The following is a 16,715-nucleotide window of genomic DNA, read 5'->3' on the forward strand; positions in this document are numbered from 1 at the left end:
CTTTGGCTATTGGGCGGTATAGAAATGCAATAAGTAAATAAATATACAAAAATCCATATATAATAATATTAGGGGGAAAGACGGTTTTTAAAAAAATTCCAGTTGATCTGTTAATTGTTCCGTATTAGACTGGTACATCTTAGCAAAGGGGCAAACCAACATTAACTGAAGTAATTTCCCATTTTCTTTTTTTACATTTCCAGCACAGAGGATTGTAAAAAGCCTTAATTTTGCATAATTTCTGAAGTATCTTCTGCTGTCCAGTTGTCATTTTTTTTTAAAAAAAAAATCTCCCCCAAGTTACTATAATTTGAAAAAAATAATGCTGTATCCAGTTATTTTCCTCAAACATTGACATTTTATTGTATGACCAAATCTTGTGCCTGGTGTATAGTAAAGTTGCTCTGTTTCACAGTGATATTCTAACATTATTTTCCAGGTGTTTGACACAAAATGTTGCCATATGTTCCAAGTCAGTTCTCTAAAATGGAAGTGGGGTTAGGTTCTTGGGTTCTTTTGTTTGATGGCATCCTTGATACTGATGGGTGTACATCTGTTCCATGCAGTTTTACATCCCAGTTTATAAAAAGACATGGATATATGTAACTGGATAGAATTGCAGTTGAATTGTATCTTGGCCTATGAAGGCTTAGTATCATGGATATCCTCTACTGGTTGCAGCCTTCTGTGCCAGTTCTGAAGCCAATCTGCATGTGTGTGTTTTCTGGAGCAGAGTGGTGATGTGTGCCTCATTTGAAATTAGGAAAAATTGAAGAGTTGATACTAAAGTGAAGAAAAAATAAACAATTTGTTCGTTTCGTAGGACAACACCTATCCTGAGATTCTGAGGTCCAACTTGGGTTCTGTAGTATTACAGCTGAAAAAGCTTGGAATAGATGATTTGGTTCACTTCGATTTTATGGACCCACCAGGTAATTTTATAAATCCCTAAAATTCTCTTTCTGGAATATAGTAAGCAAGATATACAGTATATTGTTTGTTTTAATTTGGGAACTTTGGCATAACCTGCATATAAAACAAGGTCCCTAATATTTGTGGTTGCATGCAGCAGGCAGTGACAAAAAGCACTCATTTTTTTGGTCTTCTATCTTTATGTGAAAACATATCTACTATACAAGTACCTCATAATTGTAGAGCCAACTGTGTAACAACGATCTCAGTTGTGTAAAATTGTACAGCATGTTAAGTCTTCTCCACGTTGAGCAGCTTTATGCCACATGCTCAGTAGTGGCTCCATATTTTGAAACTGGTTAGTCTATTTTACTGACCAGTTAGCTGGTTTTGTTGTTGTATGGATTTAACCTTGGTCATTGGAATTGGAATCTTCCAAACAGGCTAGTTAGGTCCAAAAGATAATATATTGAACTTGAAAGACTTGGCTTCATATACTGTCTTGGTCATAAAAATGCTAGGTGGTATGGTTCGAGTTGCTATTTCTCAGCCTCAGTTCCTTACTTTACTAAAAGTGGAGATTACAGCAAAGTAACTTACATAGTACAGCAACTGGATATGTTCCTAGGTACACTTCTCTGCCCTATCTCTGTGACCTCTTTCGTTACACATAGACTTGCAGTGGCCAGCTATTTGATATATTATACATTTGTGGAGACTACTTATCTCCTCTATCATGATTTCCTCTGCACGTTCTACTTTTTTTGCCTTTGTCAGCGTTTGCTCAGTTATGACGTCTGGAATCCAAGATAAAACAATAAAATATGACATAGTTAAAAAAAAATACTCATTCAAACATCTCGAGAATGGGTCAATAATTTTAATTTGGCATTAAGCAAAATATACTTTAAAAATATGAAAATATGGGTTCTTATGTACATACTAGTGTAATAAATAAATAAAATAAAATAGTATTCTTCAAATCTTCTATGTTCTTCTTAAAGACCCTGTAGTGGTGTTATCTGGACACTAGTGCACACACAATTCTGTGGAGTTGACTCCCTGGCCTCCCTGTTCCAGTGATCCAGTAGGTCACTTTACTGTACCCAGCTGGCTAATAATAATAACAACAACAACAACAAATTTGTTACCCGCCTCTCCATCTGGATCGAGGCGGGGAACAACACTAAATAAAATATAATACATAAAATTAGCTAAAAGAGCATATAAAACTAAGGGAAAGGCCAAACCCAGAAGAGAACCCTGATGGGGCTGCACGTATATAGAAGTTGAAGTTGAGCCCACAGCACAAAGGGGGGGCATAAGCTCCAAGAGAGCTGGAAAGGGGCCAAGGTGAGGCCAGGCAGCAGGGTGGATCAGCACCAGGCAGCTCTGCAGCAGGTGAGGAAGATTTAGCATGGTTTCTACAAAGGGCAATGAACCTCCACACCTGCGGCCGCCTAGAGGAGGTCTTCCTCCTAGGTAATTTGAAAGAAGGGAAAAAAGTGGGTAGGGGAGGCTTCCAGATGGAGATTAAAAGATGGGGATAGAGGAAAAGAATCCTTCCCTGCCTTTCTCGAGAAGCTGTGTCTGGCGCACCATTTGGTCCTTGAGACTGTACTCTGCACTTCTGTTCATTAAACTAAAAGCTCTGAAGTCACAAACATGGTGAGTGGGTGTCTTTATTGAAGGAGAGAGAGATTTGCACCCTTTGAGGTTGAACTGCCCCCTCAGTCCTGACAACAAAGTCGAACAAGATTGATAATGCGGTATTAATCTAAACAGGATAGATGAACAGAACCACTATAACAACTAATTAGTGTTGCTATGTGACATACAAAAATGAGAGCTTCAATCTTTTCACTGCCTTCCTGCTGAAATTGTGGGTAAAGTAAGTATATATAGCATATAAAAATACAAGAAACATGAGTTGATTATGAACACCAGGATATCTGGCATGGGATACTTTGAACTCTAGCAATTTGCTTTGGCCACAGCTTAATTTGGAAGGCTGTGCCAGACCTGTGTTACAGGGTATTCTAAAGTGTTGAGTGATTTTAGCTTCTACTGTGAAAATATTAAGGGCAAGAATGTGCCATAGGCTATAGGAAGTAGCTTATGACAAATCTGGTGTAATAAATATTGTTATTTACAAATGTATGAAATGGCTAGAAGAGAGCCTGCAAATCAGCATATCTGTAGCCAAATCTCAATTGGTCAAATTGCTAATCCCTTTGATTCTTTAGCATAACCCTAAAGCCAACTTCAGAGTTTTATTTGATTCATTGGTTGCTAGTTTTCAGTAATGTAATTTGATGGCAGCTTGTGTTCTGAATTTCGTCAACTACAGAATGAAAAATGAGATTGCTTATAACAGTGTGTTATATTTTTGCTTACTAAAGGCAGCTTAACTCATGTTTCTTTGCAGCTCCGGAAACTTTGATGAGAGCCCTAGAGCTTTTGAATTACCTAGCTGCTTTAAATGATGATGGAGATTTGACTGAACTGGGATCCATGATGGCAGAATTTCCACTCGATCCACAGCTGGCTAAAATGGTTATTGCAAGTTGCGACTACAACTGTTCTAATGAGATTCTATCTATTACTGCCATGCTGTCAGGTAATAGCAGGGACAGAGATGCCAATCAAAACACAGATCTCCAGTTAGGGGAAGCTTGTATTATTGTTCCTGCAACAGGACTTATAACTTTTAAAAAGCTTGAATTGTGCCTTTCAAAGTTACTGTATAGTGTGATTCATAATGGAGTAAAGTTTATAAATGAAAACAAAACTGAAGCTAAAGAAGTCATTGTGTGTGAAATGGTGATCTAACTTGTCTCATGGCAACAAAAAATCTATTTATTTGTTCAGGGTTACAGACCATAGGAACACATTTCTATTAAAAATTGCCTGTATGCTCATTTTTTGTTACAAAGTGAGCAATAGCAATAATCCACTTTATTTTTCAGTCCTCTTGTGATTGCTAATTACATAACTAGAACATTCCAGTTGTGTTTAGGAGAATTCTAACAAGTCTCTTATGTAAACTTCCCGAATTTCCATTGTTAAAGGGAACACTAACGGGAGAAGCAGTTCCTTAATATTACTACTCCATATTCTTTTAAAAAGTGGAAAAGGCAAATAGGATAAAATGGACTTGTCTGAATAGCAGTCATTTTGTTACAACGGACGAGTTTCATTAGGGCTGGAATCCAAAGAGTTACCTGTCTAAATCTAAGGGCTTGGGTATGCCCAGTGGGTTTTTTAAAACATTGAGCAGCACACCCATGTCACATCACATACTGCTTTTGAAAATTGACTGAATTTCAAAAGTGATTTGGCACTGGGAAGCTGCTGTTTGAGGAATTTAGGCCCAGAACCCTCTAGGGCATGCAGAAGTAGCATGTGGTTATTTGAGTATTGGTCTAAAACTGTAATTGTTCTGAGGGGGGAAACTGTTCAAAATCTGTGTAGGCAAGGAAGGAAATGGAAGATTAATATATGGTTAAACCTCCATCCCCATACTTAATAATCTCTAGTTGTATTCTACAATTAACAAGATGTCAAATGCTCATTATGGTAATAAAGACAATACTACTTACGAAATTATAAAAGAGATATATTTCGGTTGTCCCTGAAATGGGGAAGTTCATGGTAGATCATAAGAAAAAGGTTTGGGGTAAGACAAGCTGTCACTTTATTATTGCAGCGTATTAACAGTATAATAATATTTTTTTTCTAAAAGCAAGCTACAATGTTTATTGCAGAGTTTTGACAGTTCAGACTCAGAGCAGATGGGCAGGGCAGAATCTAATTGTTTCATGTAAATTGTAGCCTTATTTGCGGAGGTGGTGGTAGGTTGATGCCTGCCTTTTTATGCCATGCATTTTCGTCAAACCAGACTAAGACTTGATCTGAGCTCTCACTATGAACTGCATATGTTTTAATCCTTGAACTGTATATGTAGATATATTGAACGAAGACATTTTACTTAAACCTTCACAAAATATTTATACATATGGTAGCTTCATTCTTTTTCAACTAAGAACTTGTGCACACAACATTCAGTACAGTATTTTAGTAAGAATACAGTCTAAAAGAAATGTATTCTGAATGATAGTTACTCTCTTGGATGCAGTTAGGGCATAATTTTCTAAAATCCTGTTGCTTTCTACAAACTGTCAACAACAGAACCAACAAACATAACCATATTGAACAAACGCATATGGGAACCATCTAATAACTGGTTAGATGCAATCCTATACATGTCTACTCAGAGGCAAGTACCATTAGGTTCAATGGGACTTACTCTCAGGAAAGTAGATATGGGATTACAGCCTTATAGTACTGTATTATATGTAAGTGGTAGATAAAATGAAGAGGAACATAGTGTTGCTTATTGAAGTTAGTTAAACCAAAGTAATTTTATATATTTTTAACTAAGGCCTTAGTAAAATGACTTTAAGCTGATAAAAATAGTACTGCTCTTCATTCTACTACTTGCAGTATAAACACGACTAATTTTTATCTGTAATTTCTAGTTGAACATTGAATTAATGGAAATATGCTGTAATAGTGAATGGTTTTTTATTAGCCTTAGATCCACAACATTCAAACTGTTTTCTGTTTCTGGATGTTGGACTTGATTTGGTTTTGTAGAAACTCTTCTCTTTGGACTTTTGGTTCTTTCTTTCTTTATTTAAAAGTATGCGTGTGGCTTTTGCAGTATTGCTGTTGGCATATTGCATTTTGCACAGGATTCAATTACTGTATTGTTATCAGTCATTTCCTAGTATGTCTGTACTTTTAGAAGGCTAAAAGACCAGTTTAAAATTGTGTGAATGATTAAAAAAAAACCCTTTATGAGCTTTGGTTGTGACCAAGGCAAAAATTTCATGGAGTTTAAGGAGCAGTTAGACATTCATCTTGTTCTTTCATCATCCACTGTGATTAGTTTCACTTAAACATGTGCGTAGCTTTTAAGTGGAATATTATTTTTGTACATACTCTCTAGGGAAGATACTTTGCTCTTTCTTCATGTATGAGGCTGAAAAACTAGCACTAACTCATCAAACAAGTTGCTTTATGGATTGTTTACCTACTATAAATAGTGAAATCACTGCTTTATGGTCATTAATTATTCTTCATTTTGACCTTTTGAATTGAATTAAAATAAATTAAAAATGCATTACTTAAAGAGAAATTGTTATATAAAAAGAACAAGTATAGTCTCAATTCCCTAAATTCAGATTTGCTTGCTAAGGTCTGATAAAGCTGCTGGGCAGTCTACCTTCCACCACTGCCGCTATCATCAGAACCCTGGACTGCTATATATTTATATATTTATTCACGGATGTTTCTGTCTGCCAGTGCTGATAGCAATGCCTGCTGTTGATGACAGAGCTGTAATACAAATTAATATTTGCTATCAATAGAATAGTTGTTGGTGTAATATTTTTAGGGGTTTCCTCTTGCTGAATACCCCTCATTCCCACAGGTTAATATTGACCATTGACTACTTCTCTGAAAATGCATTGTCTCCACTGCATTGGGTAGAGCTATCAGCATTTGGTTTTTCACTGAGGTCACATGATCCTTACATTACACAACTTTGAAACTTTGATGGCCTTCAGAATAGATTTTTTTCATGCCTACTTCTAGTCCAAATAATCAGGCATTCTGTAGCTTTGAAACCCTCTTGTCTTGCAGATGTGGTTAGGTGTTGATGTACCAAATCAAGGTAGTAGACAGTCCAAGATGCAGTTGGAGGCCATCCTGCCCTGCCCTATGCTCTGTGAACTGACCTAGCTAGGCCTTGTTCCTCTATCTGTGAATGCGTGACTCATCGATATGGGCGTTTGTGTTGGGCCCATACCAACCTTGTTTAGTCCCACAGTGTTTTGTTCGCCCCACGGAAGCCAAGAAAGCTGCAGATGAAGCCAAGATGAGGTTCGCCCACATAGATGGAGATCATTTGACGTTGCTGAATGTCTACCATGCTTTCAAACAAAGTGAGTACAAACTTGGGATACTTGTTTATTTGTTAGTGTATGGTGTTTACAGTTTGATGAATCTGTATTCACTGTAGCTGGAGACCTTTTTGCAGATACTACTGGATGGTTATGCATTACCACTTACAAAAAAGAATATTTTTGTGGAAAATACTTTGAGCTGATGTAGTGGCTAAGAAGCTGAGTACAAATTGGGAAGTCTTTGGTTCAAATGTTGACTGTGCCATTAACTCACTAGGTGGCTTTAGAGCAAGCTACACTTTCTCAACCTACGTTCTTTATCTGCACCATGGGGATAACAACATTGGCCTCATACATACTGGATGTAAAGATTGCTAAAATATGTATGCAAAGTACTTTGAACATTCTCAAGAGCCACATCAGTGGGATTCATTTTCGACTTATTGAAGAATTGGGGGTGTTTTTTAGTTCAGGCGTTTATGTCAGAGGTAATTTTAAAAGAGTGGCAGCTATCTTACCTACTGCTTCTGTTATTGACAGTGTCACTGGTCATATTTCTTGATTTTGTTTTTTTAATCCATTTTTAGACTTCTACAACTTTGTTCCCAACATGAATAGGACCTTCTAACAGGGTTGGAGATTGGGTGGGGTGGGATCAGTCTTTAAAAAAACGAGGGAAGGAGAAATGACCAAAAGCCATTAAATAAATCACAATGCAAAAGTAAAAAAATAAAAATAAATGCATGTGTTTATTAACATAGGTAAACCCTGAGTTATTAATCCATAACTTCAGTTTAATTGAACTGATACTTGTTTTGAAAATGGATATCTTGTTGTAGTATCATGGTAGGATTGGACTTAACATCTGGGTAGAGGAAAATAATAGTTACTACTTAAGGCCAGACAGAAATTTGTGGACCCCTGACTATACCTAACAAGAAAATATTAATTTTGTATTCTTCTGCTGAATTGAAAGTGAGTGTTTTGTCAATAAGAAACATCTGAATAACTATTATTTGGAGGTACTGGATATTGCAATAGATGAGAAGAACATTAATGACTCCATTGGATTTTTTGTTGAGGCCATTAGGATGCTAGGGAAAGTTAGTCTAGATTATTTCTAGATTAAGGAGCATGCACAAAGCTGTCATGGATTCCTGAAGATGTGATCAGTTTCAGTTAGTTGAAGTTGCTGAGTTTCGAATACTAGAACTACTTTGAATGACAGAGTAATGGGTAGGTAGGTGTTGATTTACAGGGTAGCAAGTAATTGTGATAACTTTGTCATAGGGACATTGTTTCATGACTGTTGTCTGCACTAATGCATTCAATCTTCCAATAACATCTCTTTTTAGTCAGGTCTGTATGAAAAGTTAGTTCAAGATCAAAGCATTGAACAGAAAAAGTAATTCTCTCTTCTGAAGAACTAGGGTGAATGACACCCTAGGTTTCAATTTTTATTTTCCATCAATGTCTTTCATGTCAAAACTGATAACTATCTCCATGAAACAGCTTCCATGAAAATTTACCTGACAGAACAGTTACCCTTGCTTGTATAATCTGTAAATTAAAATGTGAAAGTAGTGGTTTGGCAGATATGAAAATGTTCAAAATAGATTTGTTCTTCTTTAAATAAGCAAATGCAAAGAACTTTAGAAGTTGTTGGTAGATAAAAAGCATAAGTGCAGGTACTGGCCAGCTTTTCCCTTGTGCAAAAATGTATTTTGTCTTTATATGGAATGTGAGTTTTACCGTTACAGGCTGCTTTTTTTCCTATTGCAACTGTTAGATGCATTCCTCATTTGTAGTTGGAACACCCCTATGTATTCTCTGAAGGGCTCATAGATGGTCTTCAGATCTTCTCTTCAACAGTGCAAATCTGTTCCATTTGATAACACCAACATGTTTCCACATTTAAACACTGGGAGAATATGAATGGAGTCAGGGCTGGAAAAATCCCAGTGCTTAGTTGTCCAGGCTGATGTTTGCGCCTACGCATGCAGAAGTGGGATCTTGCGTGCATAATATCATGCACAATTTCACAGGTCAACAGCCAAAATTGCACACACACAGCCTTTTAAAGGAAGCTGGAATTGTACCGATTAGCTGTTTGGGCATGAGTGGGTGTGGATTCAGTTTCTCCCCTCCCTGCCAAACAAGTGATCACCATGATACTAGCTTCCTTTAAAGGACTATACTTCTGCCATCCCAGCTGCTGCACCTGTGCAGTATTGGATCAGAGTTAATGTTCATTAGAGTATTCTGTACCAGAACTTGCAGCTGTCAGCCATCTCCTCGCTAGTTCGGTCATATATGGCATGCCAAAATCCAGAAATGAAACATTACAAAACTTGTACAATACAGTCCATTGTATTTACTAGCACTCAATGACGTTCTATTATTTACCTCCCCCCATGTGGTTTCCTATTGTCTTGCCTCCTTGAACAATTTTTTAAAATATTTGAACAATTCAGCATCTACTTCCTTTGTCAGTGTTGCTGCAAATATAAGTTATTGAGTTTTTAGTCTCGTTTACAGATTGCCCAGCCAAATTAACCTAAGAGCAACTGAAAAGATGTAGCAGTTGCTGTTTAAATAAAACCATGTCATTTGGTATTTTAATCGGTCCACTGGATTGACCATTCAGCTGGTTTCTGTTTGTGTACTTGTTTTAATTTGGTGAAATGCTCACTTTTAGATGATTCATGACTTTTTTTTTAACATTGCAGATCATGAATCGGTTCAGTGGTGTTATGACAACTTCATTAACTACAGGTCCCTGATGTCTGCAGACAATGTACGCCAACAGCTGTCACGAATCATGGACAGATTTAATTTGCCACGTAGAAGCACAGACTTCACGAGCAGGGACTATTACATCAATATAAGAAAGGCTTTGGTTACTGGTTACTTCATGCAGGTATGTCTGCATATAAAATAGAGGAAAATTGGTCTCCACCTCTGTTAAAATTTAGATTGAGAGCTCCTTCATGCTGGGACCTGTCTTTTTCCTTGTGTCATTTTCAAGTCCCTTGAACATTGGTAGTGCTATATAGATCATAAATAATAATGTTTTTAGTTTTGCTGGATAGTAGCTATCTTTTAAAATAAATATACAGGTTACATGTAAATTCAAGGTTCAGAGATTTTGAAAAGAGGCATAATTTTAACCCTATTAATATGACAAAAATACATAGAATATAATTCTAAAAACAGGCTGATGCAGAAGAGGAAACCAGAAGTTCAGCTAAGTATAAAATATAAATTTAAACTGTGGGCACTGTATCTGTATAATTTGGTTTATTGTGCAGAGTTGGACCTCTACTTTATTAACAGCAGGTTGGACATAGTGTCTTGGTTTGCACATATTGGCAGTTCATGGATTGTTTACACGAGAGTAAGTGTGTTGCTTCCACTTTCACATCCATTTTCATAAACAACTCATGAATGCCCTGTTCCTGGGTTGTTTGATGCAACGTGCAAACTCTGGGTTGTTGAAAGACGATCAACGCAGAGCAGCGATCTTTACTTTTTTCAAGTGGGAGCCACTTTGGCTAAAAAATAAAATAAAGGTGTGAGCCACCTTAACTTAACTAGGATTAACACAGAATAATCACATGCAAAGATTACTTTGGACTTCAGTTTCCGTCAGCCCAGCTACTATGGCTAATGGTCAAGATTTTGGAGTTGTGGTCCAAAACATCTGCAGTGTACTAATGAATGTGAACAGAAATCTCTGCTCACTCCTCTGCAGAGTAAAGGGGCGCAAGGGCTTGGGGCGGGGGCGCAGATTCTGTAACATAAAAGAAACCACCCAAAATTTACCATGTCATCCGCACATTGCTTGCTATTTATAGTCTCTTTTTACCTTTTGTTGGGTTAAAAGGCAACTCTTTTTGTTCACTTCCTGCTGCAGTTCAGCTGTCTTGTTTTTCTCTTTTCTTCCCTTTTTTAAATCTTGGAGGGGCTGGCTCCCCTCCCTGATGAAATGGGAAAGGCTGCTGATGGTCAGCACATACTAGAAAGCAACGTGCAGTACTGATTCCAGTGCTGCAGCCACGCATCATTTTAATTGAAACCATTTCCCTCAGAGCAAGCGTGGCAGCACACCCATACTTTTTGAATCTCACAGCCAATGGTGCATGAGGGAAGGATGAGGGATCCTCACTGGCTGCGTGACCCAAAAAGCTAGAATCTCAGGAACACAGGAAGCTGCCTTACTCATGAGTCAGACCCTCGGTCCATCTGGCCTGGTTTTGGTGAAACTGACTGGCAGCAATGGCTCTCCAGCCTTTCAGGCAAGAGTTTTTCCAGCCCTACCTGGAGATGCCTGGGATTGAACCTGGGACCTTCTACATGCAAAGCACGTGCTCTACCACTGAGCCACAGCCTCCCTCTTATAGCTGTTGTTGCTCCTCTGAGGAAAATGTTTGAATGAATCCATTTGAGGGAGACGGGCTGGAAATATGTTTGGGAATCTCCAGTCTGGTGTTTGGGAGCTGCCAGTGGCCCACAGGCCTTTCAGTGAAGAACACTGATCCAGAGTTTTAACCCAACAACAAAGCATGGGTTCAAACTCTGGGTTATTTGTTCCTCAACAGGCCAGAGTTGCAGGTTCAGATGTTGCATCAAACAACCCAGGAACAGGGCATTTCTGGGTTGTTTACAAAAGTGGATGCAACATGGAAGTGGCAAGTGTGCACAAGGCAGCATGCTCACTTTGGCACAGCCCCAACTGACTATGGTTTGTTTAAATAACGCTCTAAGTAATACAGTCAGCCTTATTCAGGGCATACTGAGTAATGAATTGAACTGTGCCCTCCTGGACTCCATACTATTGCCAGCTGATACTTTAGTGAGGATCTTGTTGCTTCATGTGTATGGAACATCTGCTGATTTATTTTTCCCTGCTTCTAGTTACAACCCCTTGAATCACACTGAAAGCCAAGTCTTTAAGAAAGGCTCCTCAGTGGAACTCCAAAAAGCCTCAGGTCACATAGTACCATGGCCAGTAAATCTCTAATTTTGTATTGTACGTAATACCATGGCAATAATGTTTATCTTTCATCTGATTTATAATTAATTTAGCTACAAATTCAGTAAAATGTAGCTTATCCATCCTAGTTGCAGGAAGTTTAAAAATAAACACATGGAACTTTCAGCATCCATCCTCAGGGTATATTCTTTGTATCCTGGAGCACACAAATCTCCAGAGGGTTTGTCTTAAGTGACATTTCCCCCAATATGATTCTTTAATTGTTCAGAGTATCATAGTATGTGTTCCCAGGATGGATCATGCATAAAACCTGTATAATCATTGGAAATTTGTAGACCTTTTGTTAAAAATGCACTGGGAAAAATAAAAACACACCAAACAGTTTAAATTCTCTAAGAGTAATGACCCTTGAGATGCTTTTATGGACCTACTTGCTTTCTGGATTACCTTTCGTCATATCCATGTTGATAGTATTTGGAATTAACTTATTTATTTATTTATAACATTTATATCCCACCCTATATCATTAAGATCTCAGGGCAGTGTACAGTTAAAAGCATACAGTATAAAACAGTAAATATACACAGCCAAAAACAAATTAAACCATAAACCAAGTTAAAACAATATATAATTTAGAAGCAGTAAAACCAAACAGTTAAAACTATGTGCCATCTTAGTGCAATTAACTTGCTTCAATCCAGTGATTTTCTTTTGGCATTGAACTTTGATGTACAAGAAGCAGCCCTATTTGGACAGTGTGTCTCATTCATTTCATTGGAGGAAACAGAATTATGTGCCCATTGCTTCACATGCATGAATCTGTTTCCTCTTTGGAAATGAATGGAACAGCGAACATATACAAAAGTTTGGTCAGGACACTGGAATATGCATGATCTGGATTGGAACAACTGTTTAGTAGTCGTGGCTTGTTGAGTATTACCTAACATTAGTTGAATCCTCTTGTCTGATGTCCACGGGTTTCATCTCTGCTTTTTATTTATTTCTACTGCTAAGCTTGCATGTGCCCACTCTTTTTAATGTGCCCTTCTTAAGTACCTTAAGGAGTTCATTGACTCCAAATGGCAGTAAATTACCGAATATCTAATTATTTTAGGAGATTGCTACTTTTTTAGAACTCTGCTCAAACCAGGGGTTTGATGCTGAAAATATGTCCTATTCCTCTGTATGGGTTAGCAGTTGTTGCATACTTGGGGTTTGAGGGAGAAAAAAGATTTTTCTGAGTCAACCTTGATGCAGAATTAGAATCATAGAATAGCAGAGTTTGAAGGGGCCTACAAGGCCATCGAGTCCAACCCACTGCTCAATGCAAGAATCCACCCTAAAGCATCCCTGACAGATGGTTGGAATAGAATTTACCACATTGAGGATCTTGGTTTTGCACGATTCTTGAGTGATTTAATATCATAGGAAAAACATAGCAGTTACCTCATTTCTAACGTTTGTGTGTGTTGTGTGAATGTTGTTTAATGTAGGTGGCACATTTGGAGCGGACAGGGCACTATCTAACAGTGAAAGACAACCAAGTAGTGCAGTTGCATCCTTCCACAGTTCTTGATCACAAACCTGAATGGGTGCTTTACAACGAATTTGTTCTTACAACAAAGAATTACATCCGCACTTGTACAGACATCAAACCAGAATGGTAAGCCTTTCCCCCCTTTGAATCTGTTTTTACAATATGTCTTTTGTTTAAACACTACTGTAGTTAAAAGTACATTTTCATGTACGTCTTTGTGAAAGTTACAGAACATTTTAAGTACAAATTTCTAATAAAGGATTTGTGGGGCAATCTATTAATCTTCATTTTCAGTTGCGCTTATTAAAAATTGCGTTGTCCCAATTCCTCTCATCTGGTTGAGATAGGTATACATAAGCCTACCCTGGGAGTCAGGAGGGATATCCTGCATGCCATAAAGAGAAATTGTGATCCTTTTCTTTGTAACAAAATAATAATAATAATAATAATAATAATAATAATAATAATAATAATAATTTTAAGCGTTAATAGAGAACTACATTTTTTTACAGAACATTGTGTTGAAGAGTGCTTGTATTTCTCTTGTTGGTACAGTTAATGGGGTACAGGGGAGATTCTGTAATTTTAAAAGCTTGATTTGGAGCACTGCTGGCATTGCTGCCATGGGTAAGTGTGGTCCACCTAAGGCAGACCATCGTGGTGTGCAGTCACATAGCCCACTCTCTAAACCCTACTTAAAGGGCAAGCTAGCGTTATGTTTGTACCAGCACTCTTTTTTTTAAAGGGGTATTATAGTGCTACTTTTTTCTACTTGCTTAATATGTTATCCCTACCCACAATTGTGCTACCTTTTACTGAGGCAATTTTGAACTGGATTTATAAAAATGATATTTTAATAAACACAGGATTTTGACTAGCAATTGCAGGCTTGCCAAAGTTGAAACCTAAAAATAGCGATCATAACTGGAGACTTGTATATTGCCTTATTAGTTACGATGGCTATTGTGGAAAGAGATATTAATAGAAAGGTCCAAAAAGGAATGAATACTAAGAAATAGGACTTCCTTTCCCTTTTCATGCCTATTCTTTTTAAAACCAACATTTTCTTTTCATCCTTTTTTTTAAAAAAAGCCATGCTTAGTAGAGAATTATTTTTTACTGAGAGGTAAACATAGGTTTAGGCTTGCAATCCACCACCTTGCCATTCCATAACCCCTAGTACATTCTGAGTCCCTTCCAGACTTCCTGGTTTGATCAAATCATGGTTTGCTGTTGCATGTGAACATAGTTTGCCTGCAAACCAGAACATATGGGGTTGAACACGATTTCCAATTCTGTTTTCAGACAAGCTATGGTATACACAAACCATATTTCCAGTTTAGATGTAATAACAGATTATAAAACCAGGAAGTTGATTAAATAAAATAAAATGCAGGACAAGAAGAGAAAACATGCAAGCCTGTAACATTTTCCAAATTTTCTGGTGATAGTTTGGAGGATTGGAAACACTACATTTGAACCAATCTGTAGAATTTGACAGTACTGAATTTCTTTTTGTACGTCACTAATACACAGTTTCATTCTCATACTCCGATTTAACTTCAAAATGTGGGAGAAGAGATGAAAAGAGGTTTTATTCATTCATGATAAACAACTCCATGTACTTAAAGTATTCAAACATTATTTCCAACTTACATATTATTCTAAGTCAATAAAAAATTAACCATTTTAATGAACACTAAGATTATTTTAATGTTACATATATATGGCGTTTTAAATACCTCTTGACAGTCATTGCATGTTAGAAGCATTTTATATTGAACTTTTAAGTTCTGAAACGTTAGGGTAGGAAGTATATCTAATCCTTGGAAGTGCCTTTTATTTTGAAACAGTGTTTTGCAGTAGAATGCTTTTTATACTTAGTAGATTTCCATATTTCTAGGCATTATTAAATAGATTGATAATCTAATTATCATAAGTAGCTACTAATTGGGCCATTGGTATCGCCTGCATGTTGCTCATGTCTGTGCGCAAGTGACAAACCTTTCTTTCTTTGGCAGGTTGGTGAAAATTGCCCCTCAATATTATGACATGAGCAATTTTCCACAGTGTGAAGCAAAGAGACAGTTGGACCGCATCATTGCCAAACTTCAGTCCAAGGAATACTCGCAGTACTGAATTTTATTATTTGAATTGAAGTTGCTCAGAGGACAGCTTAAAACAATGAATGAACTCTTTAAGTTCCAAGTTGTGCTCTTTGCTTTGGTTCAATAATGGCCTTTATTTGAAAGCTTTTAAATTTTTCTTTACAGTAAATATTCCATTCTGATTTCATAAATTAAACATGTATGCCTCCCTTTTGTGTTCACACTGTAGCTCATACTGGAAAAGCTGATCAATGTTTTGCAGTTTATTAAAAGTAGTTCTATATATATAACAATGTTATAAGCATTTCTTTAGAAATGGTTGAAAATGCTTCTAAAATGTGATTATCGACCATGGTATGCATGATCGTTGTAATTGTTGACATTCCTTTTAGAAGTTGTGAAATGTTACAACGTGCTTATGTAGACACAATCTCCAGCTTCAGTACAGAGTTACTGACTTCAATAAAGTCTATTTATACTAAGTTTTTGGCAAAGTAACTTGCCCTTTCTGTTCCCCGTGGTTAAAGAATGCTGAGGGGACTCAAGCCCTGTACAGGCATTTGTCTACAGCAGCCTTCCCAACATGGTGCCATGCTGGCTGGGGATTAGGGGAATTGTAGTCCAACACATCTGGAGAGCACCACGTTGGGAAAGGCTGGCCTACACTATAGAGCAGAGCTTTCCAAACTTTTCATGTTGGTGACACACTTTTTAGACATACATCATTTCGCGACACAGTAATTCAGTTTTACTAGCAAACCGGAGGTTAAACGAACCCCTTATAAGAGATATGGACACATACATAAATTGTAATAATGAAACGTACAGGGACACACAACATACCTCATGAAAACCTTTCATTTATATTTTTTAAAATATATGATTTGCAAGATAATAATATACATTTCCAAGACTTTTCACATTGAACCAATTTTGTTGAGCTGCGATCGAGCGGCGGTTGAGACGGTGTTCTATCAAAAAACTGGACCCATGGAATTTCTCGAATGCGTCACTTCAGGTGCAGCTGCGTCACTGGAAGTGACGCAGAATCAACTGTTTTGACCCAATTATGCATACTACGCATGCGCAGTACCTGTACGATCCCTCAACCGTGGTGTGCATACACGGATCCGACGGAAGGGGAATATACTAGTGCACCATACTAATTGGCACCTTTGCTGCATAAAAAT

General features: G+C 37.3%; 1 protein-coding gene across 1 annotated transcript in view; it reads left to right on the top strand.

Moving 5' to 3' along the window:
- The window catches only part of DHX15 (DEAH-box helicase 15), a 54,732-nt gene extending 38,725 nt beyond the window's left edge, over positions 1 to 16,007 (top strand). Inside the window, exons 9-14 of the mRNA XM_063135195.1 lie at positions 824 to 932; positions 3,341 to 3,532; positions 6,801 to 6,923; positions 9,614 to 9,804; positions 13,374 to 13,543; positions 15,439 to 16,007. Coding sequence (XP_062991265.1) covers positions 824 to 932; positions 3,341 to 3,532; positions 6,801 to 6,923; positions 9,614 to 9,804; positions 13,374 to 13,543; positions 15,439 to 15,556 — 903 coding nt within the window. The 3' untranslated portion in view covers positions 15,557 to 16,007. The remainder of the gene's footprint in view (positions 1 to 823; positions 933 to 3,340; positions 3,533 to 6,800; positions 6,924 to 9,613; positions 9,805 to 13,373; positions 13,544 to 15,438) is intronic.
- Positions 16,008 to 16,715: the final 708 nt, after the last annotated feature.

This window comes from Elgaria multicarinata, chromosome 10 (assembly GCF_023053635.1).
Source record: "Elgaria multicarinata webbii isolate HBS135686 ecotype San Diego chromosome 10, rElgMul1.1.pri, whole genome shotgun sequence".
NCBI classification, from domain to species: Eukaryota; Metazoa; Chordata; class Lepidosauria; order Squamata; family Anguidae; genus Elgaria; species Elgaria multicarinata.